This window comes from Equus przewalskii, chromosome 5, assembly GCF_037783145.1.
Source record: "Equus przewalskii isolate Varuska chromosome 5, EquPr2, whole genome shotgun sequence".
Classification (NCBI taxonomy): Eukaryota; Metazoa; Chordata; class Mammalia; order Perissodactyla; family Equidae; genus Equus; species Equus przewalskii.
The window spans coordinates 48,881,117-48,898,127 of NC_091835.1; the positions used below are offsets into that span (position 1 = coordinate 48,881,117).

Here is a 17,011-nt window from a genome sequence, read left to right on the forward strand (position 1 = left end):
GACCTGAATTGTTCAGGAAGGAACGGGAAAGAGAAAGGGAGCGGAAGAGAAAAGGAAAAAGAAACTATTTCTCAAGCAAACACACTACACTTTTTATTTTTTATTCATGGAATAAGTATATATTCTTCCAAAGAGATTACTTTGGGAAAAAACCCTAATTTGGATATATGATAATAATAACAATAGTTGAATAATACTTTAAATGATATATGTACTTTTCATATCTATTACCTCATTTAATCCTTGAGATTACCCATTGTGAGATGGGTAGAATAGACATTTTCATTGTCCAAATTTTAGAAATAAGGAAACTAAGACTTTACAGGCGTTAGTTACATCTCAGTAGATCCATAAAAAGGAAATATGTTAAATTTAAAAAATAAAATGGTAAAATGCCCGAAAACAGTACCTAAAAATGACGCTTTATTCAATCACAAGAACCACAAACTGGCAAATTAAAAATGGATACAATATTTTCCTCCACAAAATGTGATTTGAGTTTTTATTACATGCAAAGTACTGCACTAGGAAAAGAGAGAAGAGACATGGATACTGACTGTGTCTGGGCCACCAGCAAATTGACAGCCCATTATACTCTCTTGGCAAATAGCAACAAAGGGGGATTTGAAAGGCATTGTGCCTACTTTGGCATTTCCAAGCTTAGGAAAATTTGCACTCTCCAAAGCCCATTTCGGAACAGGAAAACATCGTGGCTCATTCGTTTTGTTCTCAGCCAAACAGAATGACAGCACAACTAAAATAAGAAAACAGCTGCTCTGGACCCTAAAACAGCCAATTGCAGAAACCCAGGGCAGAGGAAAGGATATTAGAGATCAGCCCAAGGTTAGAGGATTAAATGAGATCCTGTGTACAAAAGCCCCCAGCAGAGCACTTGGCACACAGCGTGCCCCGAATCAGCAGGGAAAAAACAAACAACAAAAACCCTCTGACTGTATTTATCCTAGGAGGGCAGTAAGGTCCCAGGAAGTTAATGTTCACAGGGCGACAGCACAGGGTTGAGACCTGAAGTCTGCAGTCTAGACTTTTCTCACTGCTCCCCGCTATCAAGGCAGGATCAATGATAAGTTCAAATTCAAAATAATCTGCAACATTTCCTCAATCGAATGGTCATTTTCTTAGAAAAAATTTGTCAATTCAGTCTGAGAGTTAAGAACCATTCTATAGTATTCCATAAATCCGCAGGTGTGCAAATAGGTTCTTATCTTAGCACGGGCCCTGAGTTAGTTTCAAGCTTTTAAAGGATACTATTAACAAACAAAATACCTAATTCTGATTTGGCCAACTTTATCTCAGTGCTTTCTTTTATTTCTTTTGTGTATGAGTGTGTGTGTTTGCTTTCTGATCATAACCAACGAATATGTCAAAATATTCATGAGTTTGCATAAACATAATTTGTATGAAACAAACTTCCTTCTCCATTCACTCTACATAAACCATGTGCTTTTGTATCTCTGTGCCTTGTCATCTATTTGTTCTGCCTGGTGAGCCCTCCCTCCTGTCATTTGCATAGTGAACTCCTGCTCATTGATCAAGATCTAGCTAACACATCCTCTCTTTGATAAAGAGTTTATTAAGCCCTGCAGAAAAAGATAAATCCTCTATCTACTACTCTTACCAAACTCTGTTCACATTCTCTTCTAAAAAATATTGAGTACCCATTATATACTGGACAAAGTACTAATAAAAGCTAATATTTATTCTGCAATTTCTATGTGCCAGGGACCATGCTAAAAGCAGCATCTATTATTGATTTCATCCTTGCAACAATTCCCTGAGCGCGGGGCTATATTACCACCATTTTACAAATGAGAAGACCAAGGTACAGGTAGATTAAGTAAAGTTAAAAATTGATTGTGTGGCATAGATGTAAAGTGAGATAGCATAATTTTCGTCTTTAAGGACTTGGGATACTGCGTTTTCTATGGATGTGGCAGCCCTGAATTTGCCTCTCAGATTTCCTTCAAGAGATCCTGGCCCAGGGATCTTGACTGACAGCCCCGCCTGCCTCCCCTCTGGATCCACCACAGCATCTGTAGCCTATAGAACTGGCCGAGATGGATACCAGTGCCAACCCATTCCTGCCCAGTGGGTGATTCTTTTAATGAGCAAACTTCGCTTGGAGAATTCCTATCCCTATTAATACAGCTCCCCATTAAACCGTTGCATTCAATTGCTCATAGAATAAGGCAGCCATCTGCCTGCCAATCTGAAACTGTTTTGCTAGGTGGAAGATACATGTGAAGGTAAAATATGAAGAAAAGATTGTTAACTAAAGGAAAATATTGCATGTAGTAACACTAATATATTAATGGGTGTCTTTTGTATTAAGAAAGGAAGCATTATAAAAGAATTCTGAATTTGTGTTAGCTGTAGATTGACTATATTGTTGAAAATTATTTTTGTTTAGTTTTTATGGGCACACGTGCACGCATGCATGCGTGTGTGTGTGCATGTGTGTACGTGTGTGTGTGTGTTTTCTTCCATTAAATGACAAGCCATGTTGAGTGGTCCTGGACCACTGCTTTTCCCCTTTATGAGTCACTAGATAGTGTGGCTATGTATGCATACTTTTATGTATGTGCTAATTTTTATTAATTCTAGTTTTTCATTAAATACACTTGGCTTTCTGTAAAAAAAAAAATAGGCTGACATTTTTAGAACTGGGCTGCATCTGCAGCTCCTCCTTCCTTCTTGCTTTCTCTTTACAGTGTCTGACTGCACCTCTCCGCTTACTCTTGCTTTCAATCTTTCTATCCTTCACAGACATTTCTGCCAATCAGTGCTTTTATATTTAATTTTGTCTTGGAGATCTTCTTCTCAGAGGACAAAAACTGAGCAAATGTATATGAGATATGATTGCTGCCTCAAAGAACTCACAGTATCTGTGGAAAAATGGATACACAAATTTTTAAAATATATATATATATAATTCAATGTGATAATTCCTATAATTGCTGTAGATATAAAGTGTCTTGGGAATGCAGATAAAGAACCAAATTCTGTCTGGAGTAGATGAACGCGTATTAAGGAAAAGTGCAAAGAAGAGATAACTTTTAGGTTGGATCCCAAAGGAATTGTTAGAACGGCTGAGCTAAGGGTATTTCAGAAAGATAGACTTACATGAGCAGAGACGCAGAGGTATGAAAGTGTTTAACGTATTTAGGAAATAAGGTCCTTGTCCATTCCTGGGGCATTGCTTCACTGTTACCACACTTTTGAAAAAAAAATGTAGATCAGCAAAGCATACTTTGTTTTAAGCTTCCAATTTCAAGGGACCTTCCAGCCTCAATCTTCCTATGAGCAAGGGAAGCATGAACCATAGTCAGCCTCATGACCTATCCCTTCTTTTCACCCCCTATCCCCCCTTCCATATGTATTTATTGTACATAACGTGTGCCAGCCACAGATAGATCATCAGAGAAAGAACCACAGATTTAGATACAGGTGTGACATAAAAGGTCCTGAGATAAACAGAAATCTACAGGGAAATGAGAGGTTTTCTTGCCCCCATTATTTCCTTTCCAAAAAACAAAACATTGAGAAGGTGCAGTCTAAGGTAAACTACGTGAGAATGAGGCCAAGTTGGTGTTGATACCCTCTGCAGTGAGGTAAGTGTCTGCGGATCCAATCCTGCTGAAAAATGTAAAGAATGGGGCATCCTTGGCAGAGACATTCCTGCATTTCCAGTGAAAAATTTTCCTCCTATTATAGGAGGTGTGCTAGGTGTTGAAATTTTGTTAATGCAGAAAGACAAATGAGAAAATAAAAATCACCCATAATTCTATGGTATAGGGCAACATACACATATATGTGTGTATCTGTGTGTGTATGTAGAATATGTTTGAAATGAAAGGGTTAACACAGTACGGAAAACTTTATATGCAGCTTGTATCACTTAATGCTGTATTATGAGCTCTTCCTGCTATCATGAAAATTTCTCCTGCCTTGATTTCTGAGATATTTTTCTTTTCTAATTCTCGGCTCTTTCTTTCTTTCTCTGACTTTTCATCTCTTAATCCCCTCCTAAATCTTACAGTTTCCCTAGGTCAACACTTTTCCCCACTTATTTACCCTGGTCTTCCAGCATGGCGGGGTGCCATTCCCTGGCCTCCACTACTGCACACACCAATGGCTCCCTTCACGATTGCCCTTGCAAACCCCAGACCCACATTTTCTAAGGACCTATTCAACATCTCCACTTGACTGTCTCACATGTAAGTCAAACTCAACTATCAAAAACGGAACTCAATTTGTGACATGACCCTCAAACCTACTTCTGTTAAAGCCTTTCTTTAGTTTTTAGAAAGCATTGTCAAATACTGAAGCCAGGATATTATCCCTGCTTCCTCCCTCTTTCTCATTCCCAAGGTCCGTTGGGCATTATGTAAGATCTTTTCCACATGCAACCATCTCTCCCGTCCTTCTGTCCTCTCCAGCACTTCTGGATTGGCCTTTGTAAGAGGCCCTTGTCATCTCTCAACAGTCCAGGTGTCTCCCTCCACTACATCGATTCATGCCTATATCAAGGAGTGAATGCAAGACGAGGAATGAATTTGAGAATAGGCTATTTTTTTCCAAGTAATTTTGCAGAGAAGAGTAGGGTAGACAGAAACATTTAAAAACATCAAGAAGAGACAGAGTTAAGGCAAAGTTTGTTTTTTATTGTGGAGAAGTTTAAAGAGTATTTATAGACACCATAGGAAGGAGCTAGTAAACCTACAATATAAGAGAGGGTAGATAGGGCCAGTTTCCTAAGAATGTGGGAGGGCATGAGATCCCAGAACAACCCTTAGAACCTGAAGGAAAACAAGGAAGAACAGGTCAAAATCTGTCTTTAAGACCACAACGGAGGGACACTGAAGGAGTTTACAACTCACTGAATTCATCTGCTAAAGGTGAAAGAAAAGGGAAAGTGGGACCTCTGAAAAGATTGGTAAAAGCTTATGACAACCTGATCTGGAATACCGGTGAATGGAATTGAGTAGAGATAAACAATTCTCTGTTCGGATGCTCACCACTGTCCCCCACACCTAGCCCCCAGCCTAGAACAATATAGACCCTCAATAAACACTGTGGAGATTAAGTTCCACAGTGGTAGAAACCAGTCCTTTTCCATGCAGCTAACGCCACACCTAGTCATTGTAGAAACTCAAGAGTCAAAAGAACTAGTTGGTCTATAGACAATTACTTAAAAACGTCGTTAGCCACGTTCTCTGAAACTGGAAGCTTCTCATATTATTCCCTTAAACTGAACTTTATCAGGAAGAAACAAAGACCATTCACGTTAATCTCAGAGATTCATTAATTAAAGTAATTCTTAGAATATATTTGTAACATTAGAATTAGGTAATTTCCTTATGCTTACTGACAGTATTGTACAATGACAATAAATGCTAGAATTATGACTCAAAGCCATAAATATTCTTCAGTTTTCAAGAATGATTTCAAAATAGTCATTATTCTTTAACTAGCCAAGACTGAACACAGAATTAATTTTTTTAGAAATATCGTTTAAAATATTTCTGATAGATGTTAAAACAAAAGAGGCTTCTAATAAATTCTCAAAAAATATATTCTCTATCACTGTGAAGTGTCCTACATCAACAATAGTTCTACCTTGACTCTGTCTGTGCGGCTGTTGAAAAGCCCAAGCCGTCTAATGGTGCTGAGGATGGGATCACTGGAGTCATCAATCATGTTGTGAGTGGTCACTGGAGGCAAAGACTGTCGCTGAAGTAACAGGAAAGAAAATGTCAATTGTGGAAAGAATTAATAAGTGTGACTAATTTCAACAATAGGTCATTGGCAACATGTCATCCAATCTGACGCTTTTAGTCTTCTGAGATGATACTAATGATGATGACTAAGTTTTGTGTATGTTTCAGAGGAGGATAATGGGTTGAAGAACTTCCTGTGGATACCGTGAACACACAACATTTTTGTTTTTCACCTGCGGCCACTGTATGAAAGGCCTAGATTTCTTGACTGCTTCTGGTACTTATCTGGAAAGGGTGTCCTGAAATCTCCTGGATCCTCCTAGCAGGGCTGTCTTCTCATGCCTGATGCCTCACTGTTATGACAGGATTTCGGTGTGTGTGTAACACAATACTAATCTTTCCTTTTTTGCAGTAATTTCACTTGACTGAGAAATAGTCATCTTTTCTCTATTGTGACTCAGAATTCAATGCTTTTTGAAAACTTTGGGAGGTTTTTTGTTGTCATTGCAATATACACAGTTTTCAATTGTCTATATCGTTTCTGAATGAATTTTTTGTTGTTTTTTATTTTTGCTGAGGAAGATTCATCCTTAGCTAACATCTACTACCAATTTTCCTCTTTTTTGTATGTGAGCCGCCACCACAGCATGGCCACTGACAGACGAGTGGTGTAGGTCCATGCCTGGGAACCCAACCTGGGCCACAAAGCGGAGTGCACCAAACTTAACCACTAGGCCACCAGGGCTGGCCCCTGAATGAATTTTTTAACTGGATACAGGGAAAAGTTCCACAAGATTTTAAAAAGGAGCCCTGGAAATCACTCATGAGAGAGAACGTACAAAGTCGTCATTTAGGTGAATACTTAAGAATGACTTTTCTAACTCTCAGGTCCAAAAATTTCCCAAATCAGTCCATTCCAATAAATTAAGATATTGGCCTAAATTGATTTTAACAATTATGGAAAGTGATGGGTACTTTTTTCTTTATTACCTGGGTTGAAAAGATGGCTCTTTTCATAATTGTTAGATCATCTCGATCCAAAATATTGTTCATGTCAGGAATTTCTCCTCTGTGGGGAAAACAATGTTAATAATAAAAGTAAAAACAGCTGGCACTAGTTCAGTGCTTCCTAAGTGTGAGATGCCCTTCTAAGCACTTGAAAAACAAATGTAAAGCAAACACAGTTTCCTGATGAAGCTCACAGACGAATTCCTCAAGTGTGAGGAAGTTTGATAAATGACCACTTTGGATAGTAAAGAAGAAGATTGACATCCATTTTTAAAGCATTAATGTTGCCCATCAGGAGGACACTTCCCTTATATTTTACCTACTCCTGAGTCCTATGTTCTAAAGTGGCCACAACTCGTCCACCTATAAGTGGATATGTCTGCTGGTAAAAAGAAATGATGCACGTCTGCCACCATGGGTCAGGAGACGACATCGCTTTCACCTCATACCATAACAAAATCCATATATTTCTTACATATTTCATTATTTTGTAACATATTTTCATTTGATTTTATTTACACATTTATATAAATAATTTATTTATTTCGATTTAAATAAATTTGTTTAATAAATAATGTCTATTATTTATTAAACATGTTAATTAGCATCGATTAATATATTAATTAATAAATGTACATTAATTTAATATATAAGTAAATATATATTTAATATATAGTCAGTATATATTTTGACTTAAAATCTCATGACATCTCCCTCAGCTTCAGACTGACATATTAATCCCTAATGAGATTTCCATTGAATTGGAATCTATCTGCATATATAAATAAGTTCTGATTTGTACAACCTGCTTACAAGTATTTGTCAGATGAGGGATAAAACCAAACCTGCTCACATGATGTAATACATCTTCAAAGGCTATTAATTTATTTATATTTGGATCAGCATAAATAGAGTGTCTAAACTGTTAACTTTGAATAGTGAAGCTTTAAATATTTCCGGTGTTCAGTGTTCCAAGCACCTACTTTAATAAGGCATCATAGAGTTTCTGTCCAAACTTTTCCTTCATGGAATGTGCAATGTCCCTGGACAAATAGAAAGATTTATAACTTAAACAGTGTCACAACTTTACGTCTTTCTTTGCCATGACAATGCTGCTGTTGTCAGCGCCTTCTTCGAAATTACCGATCTCATTTGTATAACCTCTTCTGTTACTTCCCGTTTGCCAATTTAGCTTAAAGCCTCCAGAGCTGAGGCTGCAGAACACCCTGAGCAGCCCAGAGAGGGTGACGTTCCTCTGCTTGACGATAATCAGGGGAGGGTAGGGAGGGCGAGCGGATGGAGGTATAGATGTAACAAGATTGGGAATTCATTGATAATTGTTGAATCTGGGCTATGGGTATGTAGGGGATCATTATGCGAATCTCTTTACTTTGGCCTATGTTTTTCAATTTCCACAATAAAAATTAAAAAAAAATTCAACCCATCTTTAAAGATTTCTACAAAAGATTTATCCTTCCATGGTAGCTCATTTCAAAGTTTTTATAGTTACCAGTTTTTTGTTTTGTTTTGTTTTGTTTTTTGGTGAGGAAGATTGGCTCTGAGTTAACATCTGTTGCCAATCTTCCTCTTTTTCTTTTTTTTTCCTCCCCAAAGCCCCAGTACATAGTTGTACATCCTAGCAGTAAGTCCTTCTAGTTCTATGTGGGATGACGCCACAGCATGGCTTGATGAGCAGTGTGTAGGTCTGTACTCAGGAGCCCAACCAGCGAACCCCAGGCAGCTGAAGCAGAGCACATGAACTTAATCACTCAGCCTTGGGGCTGGCCCCCATAGTTATCAGTTTTCTAGGCATTATATAATGTGACATGATAGCACAATGAGAAGAGAACCTCCTAGTATTTGTGCGATAATAATCTTAAGAAAAAACAGTTCAAGGAGATATATCAGGAATTATGCACGTAAAAAAATCCCTTTACGCTTACTGCTCGAAAACATTTACAAGCCGTGAGATTACCATAGCTGTTTGCGCACTGCCTGGCCCTTCAGGGTTTCCACATTGAAATTGTTTGTCTTGGCAGGCATGATGAAAAACACCACCACCGTGACGTCACTTTTATGCATCTGTTGAGAGAGTAGAAAACACAACATGGTCAACTACTAAAGATAAAAAAAACTTGTGACAGCTGGACCTTAAATTTTGAAAAAATAGTGTTTTAAAATAGATTTCAATGAAAAGAATACTTATTTATGATTCACAGAGAAATTATACCCACCTTCCTGAGGCTTTTTCAGAAATTTTAATATCAATCTAGCTTTCAATCTATATTTGTCAATTAACAATTTGAAAATTCAGACATAAAATATTTTCATGGTGTTGATCATCTAAAACATATAACAATTGCTATTGATATCACTACACTTTTTGGTGGGTAAAAAAGTAACATAAATGTGACCTAATATTACAAAACTAAAATTAGTTTTTTAAAATTTCAGACTGGAAAGTTAATGGGGGTTTAGTTTTGGTTTATTCTCCTTTTTTTCTAGCTTATTCACACTGACTTGCACAAGTAGATTGTTTACACTTTTTTGTTAAATGTCTTGAGTCTCATGATGTAGCATTTTGGCTTCTAGCTTAAAGTAAAGGAACACCGTATGCTTTTCACCTTTGATGTGGCAGGGATCGTGCTGGGTGCTTTAAATGCATAATTTAACCCAATCCTTGTAATAACTGTGCACAATAGATGTTACTTTTCTCATTTTACTAATGTTCAAAGAGAACCACAAGAGAGGTCCAACATAAGAGTCTGAGCTCCTACAATAGGCTATTGGCAAAGCTGGGATTCAAACTGATGTTTTTTTGCTTTTTGGTGAGGAAGATTGGCCCCAAGCTAACATCTGTGCTAATCTTCCTCTTTTTGCTCAAGGAAGATTGTCACTGAGCTAACATCTGTGCCCATCTTCCTCTATTTTGTAAGTGGGATGCCACCACAGTATGGCTTGATGAGCAGTATGTAAGACCGCACCCAGGATCCGAACCCATGAATCCTGGGCCACCAAAGCAGTGCATGCAAACTTAACCACTACACCACGAGGCTGGCCCCTCAAACTCATGTTTTTTGACTCTAAAACCCATGTTTTGTTTTCCTCTTCCTACAAATATCATTGGTCTAGCATCTCTCAGAAGGAAATGAAATATCAAAGAGTTGTGGAAATGAAAGCATAGACTCACTTAAAACTGTGAACAAATGAATGTGCATGTATTCTGGAAATGACTATCTCCTGAGTGTGGGGCACTTTGCCTTCTAGTCTGTGGCCTCTGCATTCTAGGGCCTGACATTCTATTAGAAACATCTTCAGAAGCCACAGAACAGGAAGCTCACTCCAGGAGAAGCCAACGTGCTATTAAAGAATAAAGGTGCTGTATGGAATGAGGAGGCCTTCCTTTAACTTCAGGTGTTTTTAATTATCTTTGACGTTTAGAATAATAGCAACTGGCTTTTTATTTACATCTAAAAATAAAATGAATATTTAATAAATGTATGGATAAGTTAACAATGTCCCTAAACATGATACGTGTGATATAGTTGTGAGTCCATCTATAAAGCTTGTTCAATAAGTACATACTAGGAAATATTATGAACTAAGATTATTATCTCCCTGGTCTTTAGTCCTATTTCACAAACTTGGGTTTTAATTAATACATCACGTCCTTGTTAACGTGATTTTCGTAAATCTTTCAGCATATCTGGTGCAATGTCTGCTCTAAAGCAAGGATAAATCTAGTGTCCAAGAAAGAAAAACCTAGCTGGAGAGTAGTACAGAGCTTAGGAAAGTTTAGGTTGCCTCGGCCTCTCAATAAGATTGAAATTTTACACTGGTTTCTCTGAGTATTTAATTGTTATTTATTCTGTATTTTTATGTGATCAGATTAAAATATAAACCAATAGCTTTTATGGATAGCTATGACATGGTACCATTTTCTATAGCTGCTTCTATTGGCACAGGTATGATTGTTGGATTAATTGGAAACCTATTTTAAGTCTTACTTTCCTGAGTGAAAAGTCATTCCAAATTGTTGGGAGTGGGGTCCTCCCTTCTCCTCCTTCATGTTTCCATGTGGTGGGACATCTCCTAGTTTCACAGTGTGAGAGACTCTCAGTCTTGAGGAGGAGGTGTGACTGCTGAGCTGGGGGAGGAACAGAGTTTGTGCATGTCTGCCTTATTCTACAGAGAGCAATTGTGTGGCTCTCAGCCACGTGGTACAGGTTCCTCTGAAGGCCTGCTTCCTTCCTTTGGGGGTGGATGGTGATGGCCAGAGCTGCCCAAGATTGATGGCTAAGTCCAATACCAAAGTTTAGTATTAGGAAGCCTATTGGTGTCATATACCAAAGTCACATCTTCTATTATGGTCTTTATCAGTTTTTAACACGGTGAAATTTTGTTCTCCATTTTCCTGATTTCTCTATATTTATCTTTCAGTTGGTTACAAACTTGCGGGGGGTGCGGGGGCCAGGGATGCTATCATGTCATCTTAAAACATAGCACACATCATTTGGTAAGCTTGTTGCTCTCTTAAAAATATACCTGACCACATAGACAAATACACAAGCAAACAATGTGGCAATCCCAATACGTAAATGAAAGGCTGAAGCCATTTTTAGAATAAGGTTGTCATTTTAAGTCTTTGGAAATCATATAGTCTCTTAAAAACTATTTAAGAAGTCAGAAAGTTCTTTACTTCCCATAGAAGAAAGTCCTCCTGTAAAAGCATGTTATCACATCCTAGAGCTTTCTTACCCTGAGCAGGAAATTTAGCCTGGATAAAGATTCTAGGAGGATGTCAGCTCCTTTGTTTGAATACTCATACCTCCCAGCAATGAAAAGGAACAAAGTCTTTTCAAGATCAAAGTCCAGATGACTAAAACAAAACAAAACAGTTTCAAATGAAATAAGCAACAGCAACAAAATGTTCACATGAATTTTGTTAAAGTACAAAGGAGGCTGGGAAAGATAAACACTGTAACAACCCTCTCTTCTCTATCGCATAGATCCCTGAAACCACATGCTAAAGGTTTTTTTTGTTTGTTTGTTTGTTTGTTTTTAAATAAAGAAAAGCATACCCATAGAAATGACCTCGAACAAAATCTTGGATCCTGGCCTTGTACATGGCGTGCAGATTTTGAAACTCATGTACTGCTGAAAATTTTTTAACATTCAAGCCATTTGGAGTGATTACATCTGGAAAAGCAAGATAAAATCATTGTGAAAATTCTTTTTTAAGAGAGGCTATCATGGTAGAAAAACTGTTTTTAGATCTATATAATTGTCTATTAACATTTCTAGTTTCTGACTATCATAGAATTTAAAATTCATAAAACTTCGCAATAAATTATGAAATAGGAAATCAGCTGTACCTGACCAAAATAACATTGAGTGGTTGGTACAATGGAGCAGTCTAATTAATAGCAAAAATAATGATTATTATAGTTTTCATTTATTGATTGCTTACTGTGTACCAGGCACTGCTATAAGCACCTTACAATGTAACTTATTTAATCCTTGCAATGGCACAGGTTCTCTTATCTGCATTTTCAGAGGTTGCCACTGAGGCACAGAGTTGTTAAGCAATCTGTCCAAGAAAACAGTGTAAGTAGGAGCGGAACCCACGCAGGTGGCCTCCACATGTTGTGTTCTGAACCATGTCGTGCACTAAACTATTCTTGTCATCCTATTTGACCAAGCACGTGGGCACTGTTCTGTCCACTTGGAAAATTGGAAAGGAAGCCCTTTATTTCTAATACACAACCAATTCTTTCTGCCCGGACACTTTGTTGCCCAGGCAGGAATACATTTTTCGTTTTCCAGAATACTGGTCTGTGACAAGAAAGATAGACTATTCAGAGTACAAGATGAGAACTACCTACTGAGTTGAATACGCGGGTTATTGCATTTAGCAGTGGTAAAACCAAAGGTAATGAAAAAAGAAGCTGTGTCAAAAAAATTAGCACATGGCAATGGAGACTTCGGCAATGGAGATTTGAGCTGGAACTATAAAGGACATGATCATTTTGAAGAATATTTTACAGTGAATAGGCTACACTCTTGAAATGGTTCCACAAGATCAACCCAGGCTTCCTGGTCATTTCTTATGACCAAAAAATTGCTGATTTTTATGAGTTTTTACTAAGTAATCAGGCATTTGCCATACTCCTTCACACACCTTGCCACTGGATTCCTTTTAAGTCGCCAAAGTTTCCAGCGAAAGCCTTCATGTGAATGATTCCCAGAAGAACTGTATAGTGTGATCAGGACAGTATGACAGTCCCCTCACAGTGTATTTATCTCTCTAGAACACTTATATGGGGCTCATTTTGTGCCAGACTCTACTGTATTTGACAAATATTAATTTAATTTCATAAAACCAACTGAAGCAAGCTCTTGTCGCTGTCCCCATTTCACGAATGAAGAAACTGGCCTGCAGAGAGGTGATTTGCCCAAGGGCAAGTCACTACGAAGTAGCAGAGGTGGGATTTAACAGCAAAGCAGCCTCGCTCTTGGGTCTACACCCTTATCCACTGTATCAGGCAGCTACGTTATCCAAAATGCTAGAGAGGGCAAGAATGTATATGGATACCACTTTATTATGACTTGAATCCCACTGGAATTTTCTCACTGTTTCACAAACAATGAAAAATAAAAAATGTGTCTTGAAATTAATTGTTGCAGTTTATTAGCCTAAAGAGTCAGGTCAATGAGGTCTTCTAATGTCCATGTTTATAATGCCGAATAATCTCACACATACAGGCGTGCAGGCAGTGTGTCCACCACTCCAGCAAAAAGAAAGAGAGAGACAGAAAAAGACTTTATTTGTAACATTTGCCTACTTCCCTGGTGTAAGTACTCCCACCATGACTGATTTCAGGCTACTAATGTGAATACAGAGCTGGAAAGAGATACACAGTAACACCATTATATCACTGCATATTATTTCCACCATGTGAATGCAATAGATATAAATAACCTGAGTATAGATCATAGTAAAATAATTAGGAAGCGATGTCATCTGAGTATGTATTAATCTTGTTTTTAGTATAAAATTTAATTATAAATTTATATAATTTGATTTTTAATAATGTCTGTGTTTAGTAACTGGCTCAAAAATTTCCTGAAATCTCACAATTGGCTCTTGTCAGCCAGTATGAGCTGCTTCCAACACATCACTGCCTATGTGGCTTAAGACGTAAGGTTTAAAAAATGTTTTTATGCCTCATTGATAAATATAGGATCATATGGATACACATACATAGTGCCATAGTTAAAATTGTAGCTTTGTCTCTAGAGTAAAAATATTTATATAGAATCTAGTCATTACAAATAGTGTTTAAAAAGGTCTTTTCAATGTTCACTGTATTAGTAAGGATATCTTCAGTTCCACTCTACAGTTGGTGTTGGTCTGAATTTTATTCTCTTAGTTACATAAGTATGATTCATTAGTTCACATAGGTAATATACTCACAGTATTTAAATTTCAAAAATTCAAAATATGTACCCTGAAAAGTCTCCCTTCCACTTCTGTCTCCCAAGTTTTTTCCTCTCCCTGGAAGCAACATTGATTACTAATTTCTTGCTGTTGTTCCCAAGTAGAAGACAATGTCAGTGTCATCCATTTGTCTGAGGTTAGGCAATGCCAACACAGAGCAAAAAAGTTGACTAAAAGATGGGGGTTAGAGTTCACATTAAGGCATTAACATGGACTCAAAGTCAATGATTGCAAAACTATTAATAACCATATTAAATGGCAAACAAAATTGAAAAAAGCAATATTTGACATTTAAGGCATAGATATGTGTGGGTGTCTACAACTCTTAAGAATCGATAGGAAAAAAGATAGACATTCTGATAGAAAAGAAACATGCATAGCTACGTAATAGAAGATCAAATACAAATGCCAAAAAAAAAAAGGTGAAGAATGTTAAAACTCAGTATTCAAAGACAAATGAATATGCCATACCATTTTTTACATATCCAATTGGCAAAAACTGAAAATGCAGGAAATTCATCGTTGGTAAGAATGTAAGATCTTTCCACCAAAAAGGAATTGGATGCTGCCTCGGTTGTCACCATATGTTGTCATCACAGAGCCCTGTTGTATCATCAAATTTTGGAACTGGCACAATACGTACAACTCACTAGAGGCATGTAACTGGCTTGAGGACTACTTGGTCACATTTGTCCTTGAATTTTTTTTCCTTTGGTAGAGCTCATGTTCTACTTCTAAGCTGGAAGTGTACTGGTGCAAAGAGCAAATCAAAAAGGAATGACGTTGTTGCTTCTTTGTACCTTTCTAGTTTCTCAGAGGTCACCCTGGGAAATCTGTGGATGGTTTCTTGTCCTGAGTTTACTTTCCTGGTTTGAGAGCCATTGGAATTCCTTACCCAGAGGCATTGGCATCACTCTTTGCCGTAATAAGTAGAAATGACTTTGAGAAGGGGCACTTCAGAAAATCGCTTCCAGTGCCATCACTTATGTGATCACTCACTGTAATCATGAAGAAGGAATGTGATTCTAACAACCTTGGCCAATGACCACCTGAAAAAGTGAAGCTTATTATATCATAACTGAACATACCCTACCTATCTTGTGCCTATGGTAATATATAGACGCACTTTCAAAACATTCTACAGAATTTTGAACCATTTTACTGAATATTCTGAATGCAGGAGACACTCCTGGGATTCATTGTCACATGAATAATTCACATCATCTCACATCATGTAAAGTGGGCTGCTCAAAATTTCCTAAACTTCATTTAATAGATTCTGAAAGTCAAGATGAATCTTCTTGCAAACCCTCTCTCTGCATCCCAGCCTCTATACATTGGAAGTGGGTATGGATCAGTGCTTAGTGTGTCTGAAAAAATGGCCAGGAGCACTGGATTCTGGTGACCTTTCTGGAAAAACCCTATGAAACCACTCATTGGCTATTTTGTTTTGTTGACATTATAATGTCAAACTTAGTGTCATTTATGTGACGTTTCTCTAAGATGACACCACAAACCCTATATTTTCTAAGAAATATGCAAATTGTGAAGTTTGGACAGATGGTACAGTTCTGCAACCAAATCAAAATATTCTTTTTTTTTTTTTTAAAGATTGGCACCCGAGCTAACAAATGTTGCCAATCGTCTTTTTTTTTTTTTTTTTTTTTTTAATTCTTTCTCCCCAAAGCTCCCTGGAACATAGTTGTATATTTTAGTTGTGGATCCTTCTAGCTGTGGCATGTGGGACGCCACCTCAGCATGGCCTGACAAGTGGTGCCATGTCCGCACCCAGGATCTGAACCGGTGAAACCCTGGGCCACCAATGCGTAGCGAGCAAACTTAACCACTCCGCCACCGGGCAGGCCCCCAAATCAAAATATTCTTACAAGGACGTTGATTCTCTTGTAAAATTTACATCTCTGAGCAAAATCAGATGGTTCTGAATAGAATTGTAACTTCAACTTTTCACAAATCCCAATGACCAAACTTTAGTGAAAGGATGACAATGGTTGCTTTTATAGTAAATGTGTGAATGCATAAGCTGCTGGGGGATTGGTGTTCTTCAGTGGGGAATATTTTGTTTGGCAGTATTTTGCTTCAACATAGAATAAAAACTTATGAGAATATTATCCATAAAGACGATCATTTTGATGTACATTATTTTCAAGTTTCAAAGTTTTTTGTCATTAGGGCTGTGGGGTCAATTCTGACACCTAGCAACCCTGCATATAGACAGCAGAGCAAAACCTTGGCCGGTCTTTTTCGCCATGCTCTCACCTCCTGGCGCTATGTCAGACAATGCTCTGCTCTGTTGATGGGTTTTTGTGGGCCAGTTTTTCTCAGAAGTAGGTGGTCGGGTCCTTCTTCCTAGTCTGTCTCTGTCTGGAAGCTCTGCTGAAACCTGTCCACCCTGGGTGACCCTGGTGGTATTTGAAATACTGATGGCAGACCTTTCAGCTTCACAGCAACACACAGCCACCCCGGTATGACAACCAACAGACGAGTGGTGTGGCTCCCCAACCAGGAAATGAACCTGGGCCCTGGTAGTGGTGAGAACACTGAGACTTAACCACCAGACCTCCAGGCTGGCTACGTTTCAAAGGAGATGAATTCAATCCCATCTTTGTAATTAGTGAATTTATAACATTGCCTTCTCTCCAGCATTTGAAACAAAATATCATCTTTTCAATGTCAGAAATAAATTTGAGTTGAATTTGTGGTCAAAGCAAAGAAGTAATAAATAGTCCTTTGCCAATTAGTATCT

At 37.8% G+C, this 17,011-nt stretch overlaps 1 protein-coding gene across 1 annotated transcript in view; it reads right to left on the minus strand.

Moving 5' to 3' along the window:
- GYS2 (glycogen synthase 2) overlaps positions 1-17,011 on the minus strand; it is a 52,759-nt gene that overhangs the window by 11,906 nt on the left and 23,842 nt on the right. Inside the window, exons 6-11 of the mRNA XM_008526235.2 lie at positions 11,828-11,945; positions 11,505-11,625; positions 8,722-8,828; positions 7,730-7,789; positions 6,729-6,807; positions 5,638-5,751 (exon numbers count right to left, since the gene is read on the minus strand). Of these exons, the coding sequence (XP_008524457.1) occupies positions 5,638-5,751; positions 6,729-6,807; positions 7,730-7,789; positions 8,722-8,828; positions 11,505-11,625; positions 11,828-11,945 (599 nt within the window). The remainder of the gene's footprint in view (positions 1-5,637; positions 5,752-6,728; positions 6,808-7,729; positions 7,790-8,721; positions 8,829-11,504; positions 11,626-11,827; positions 11,946-17,011) is intronic.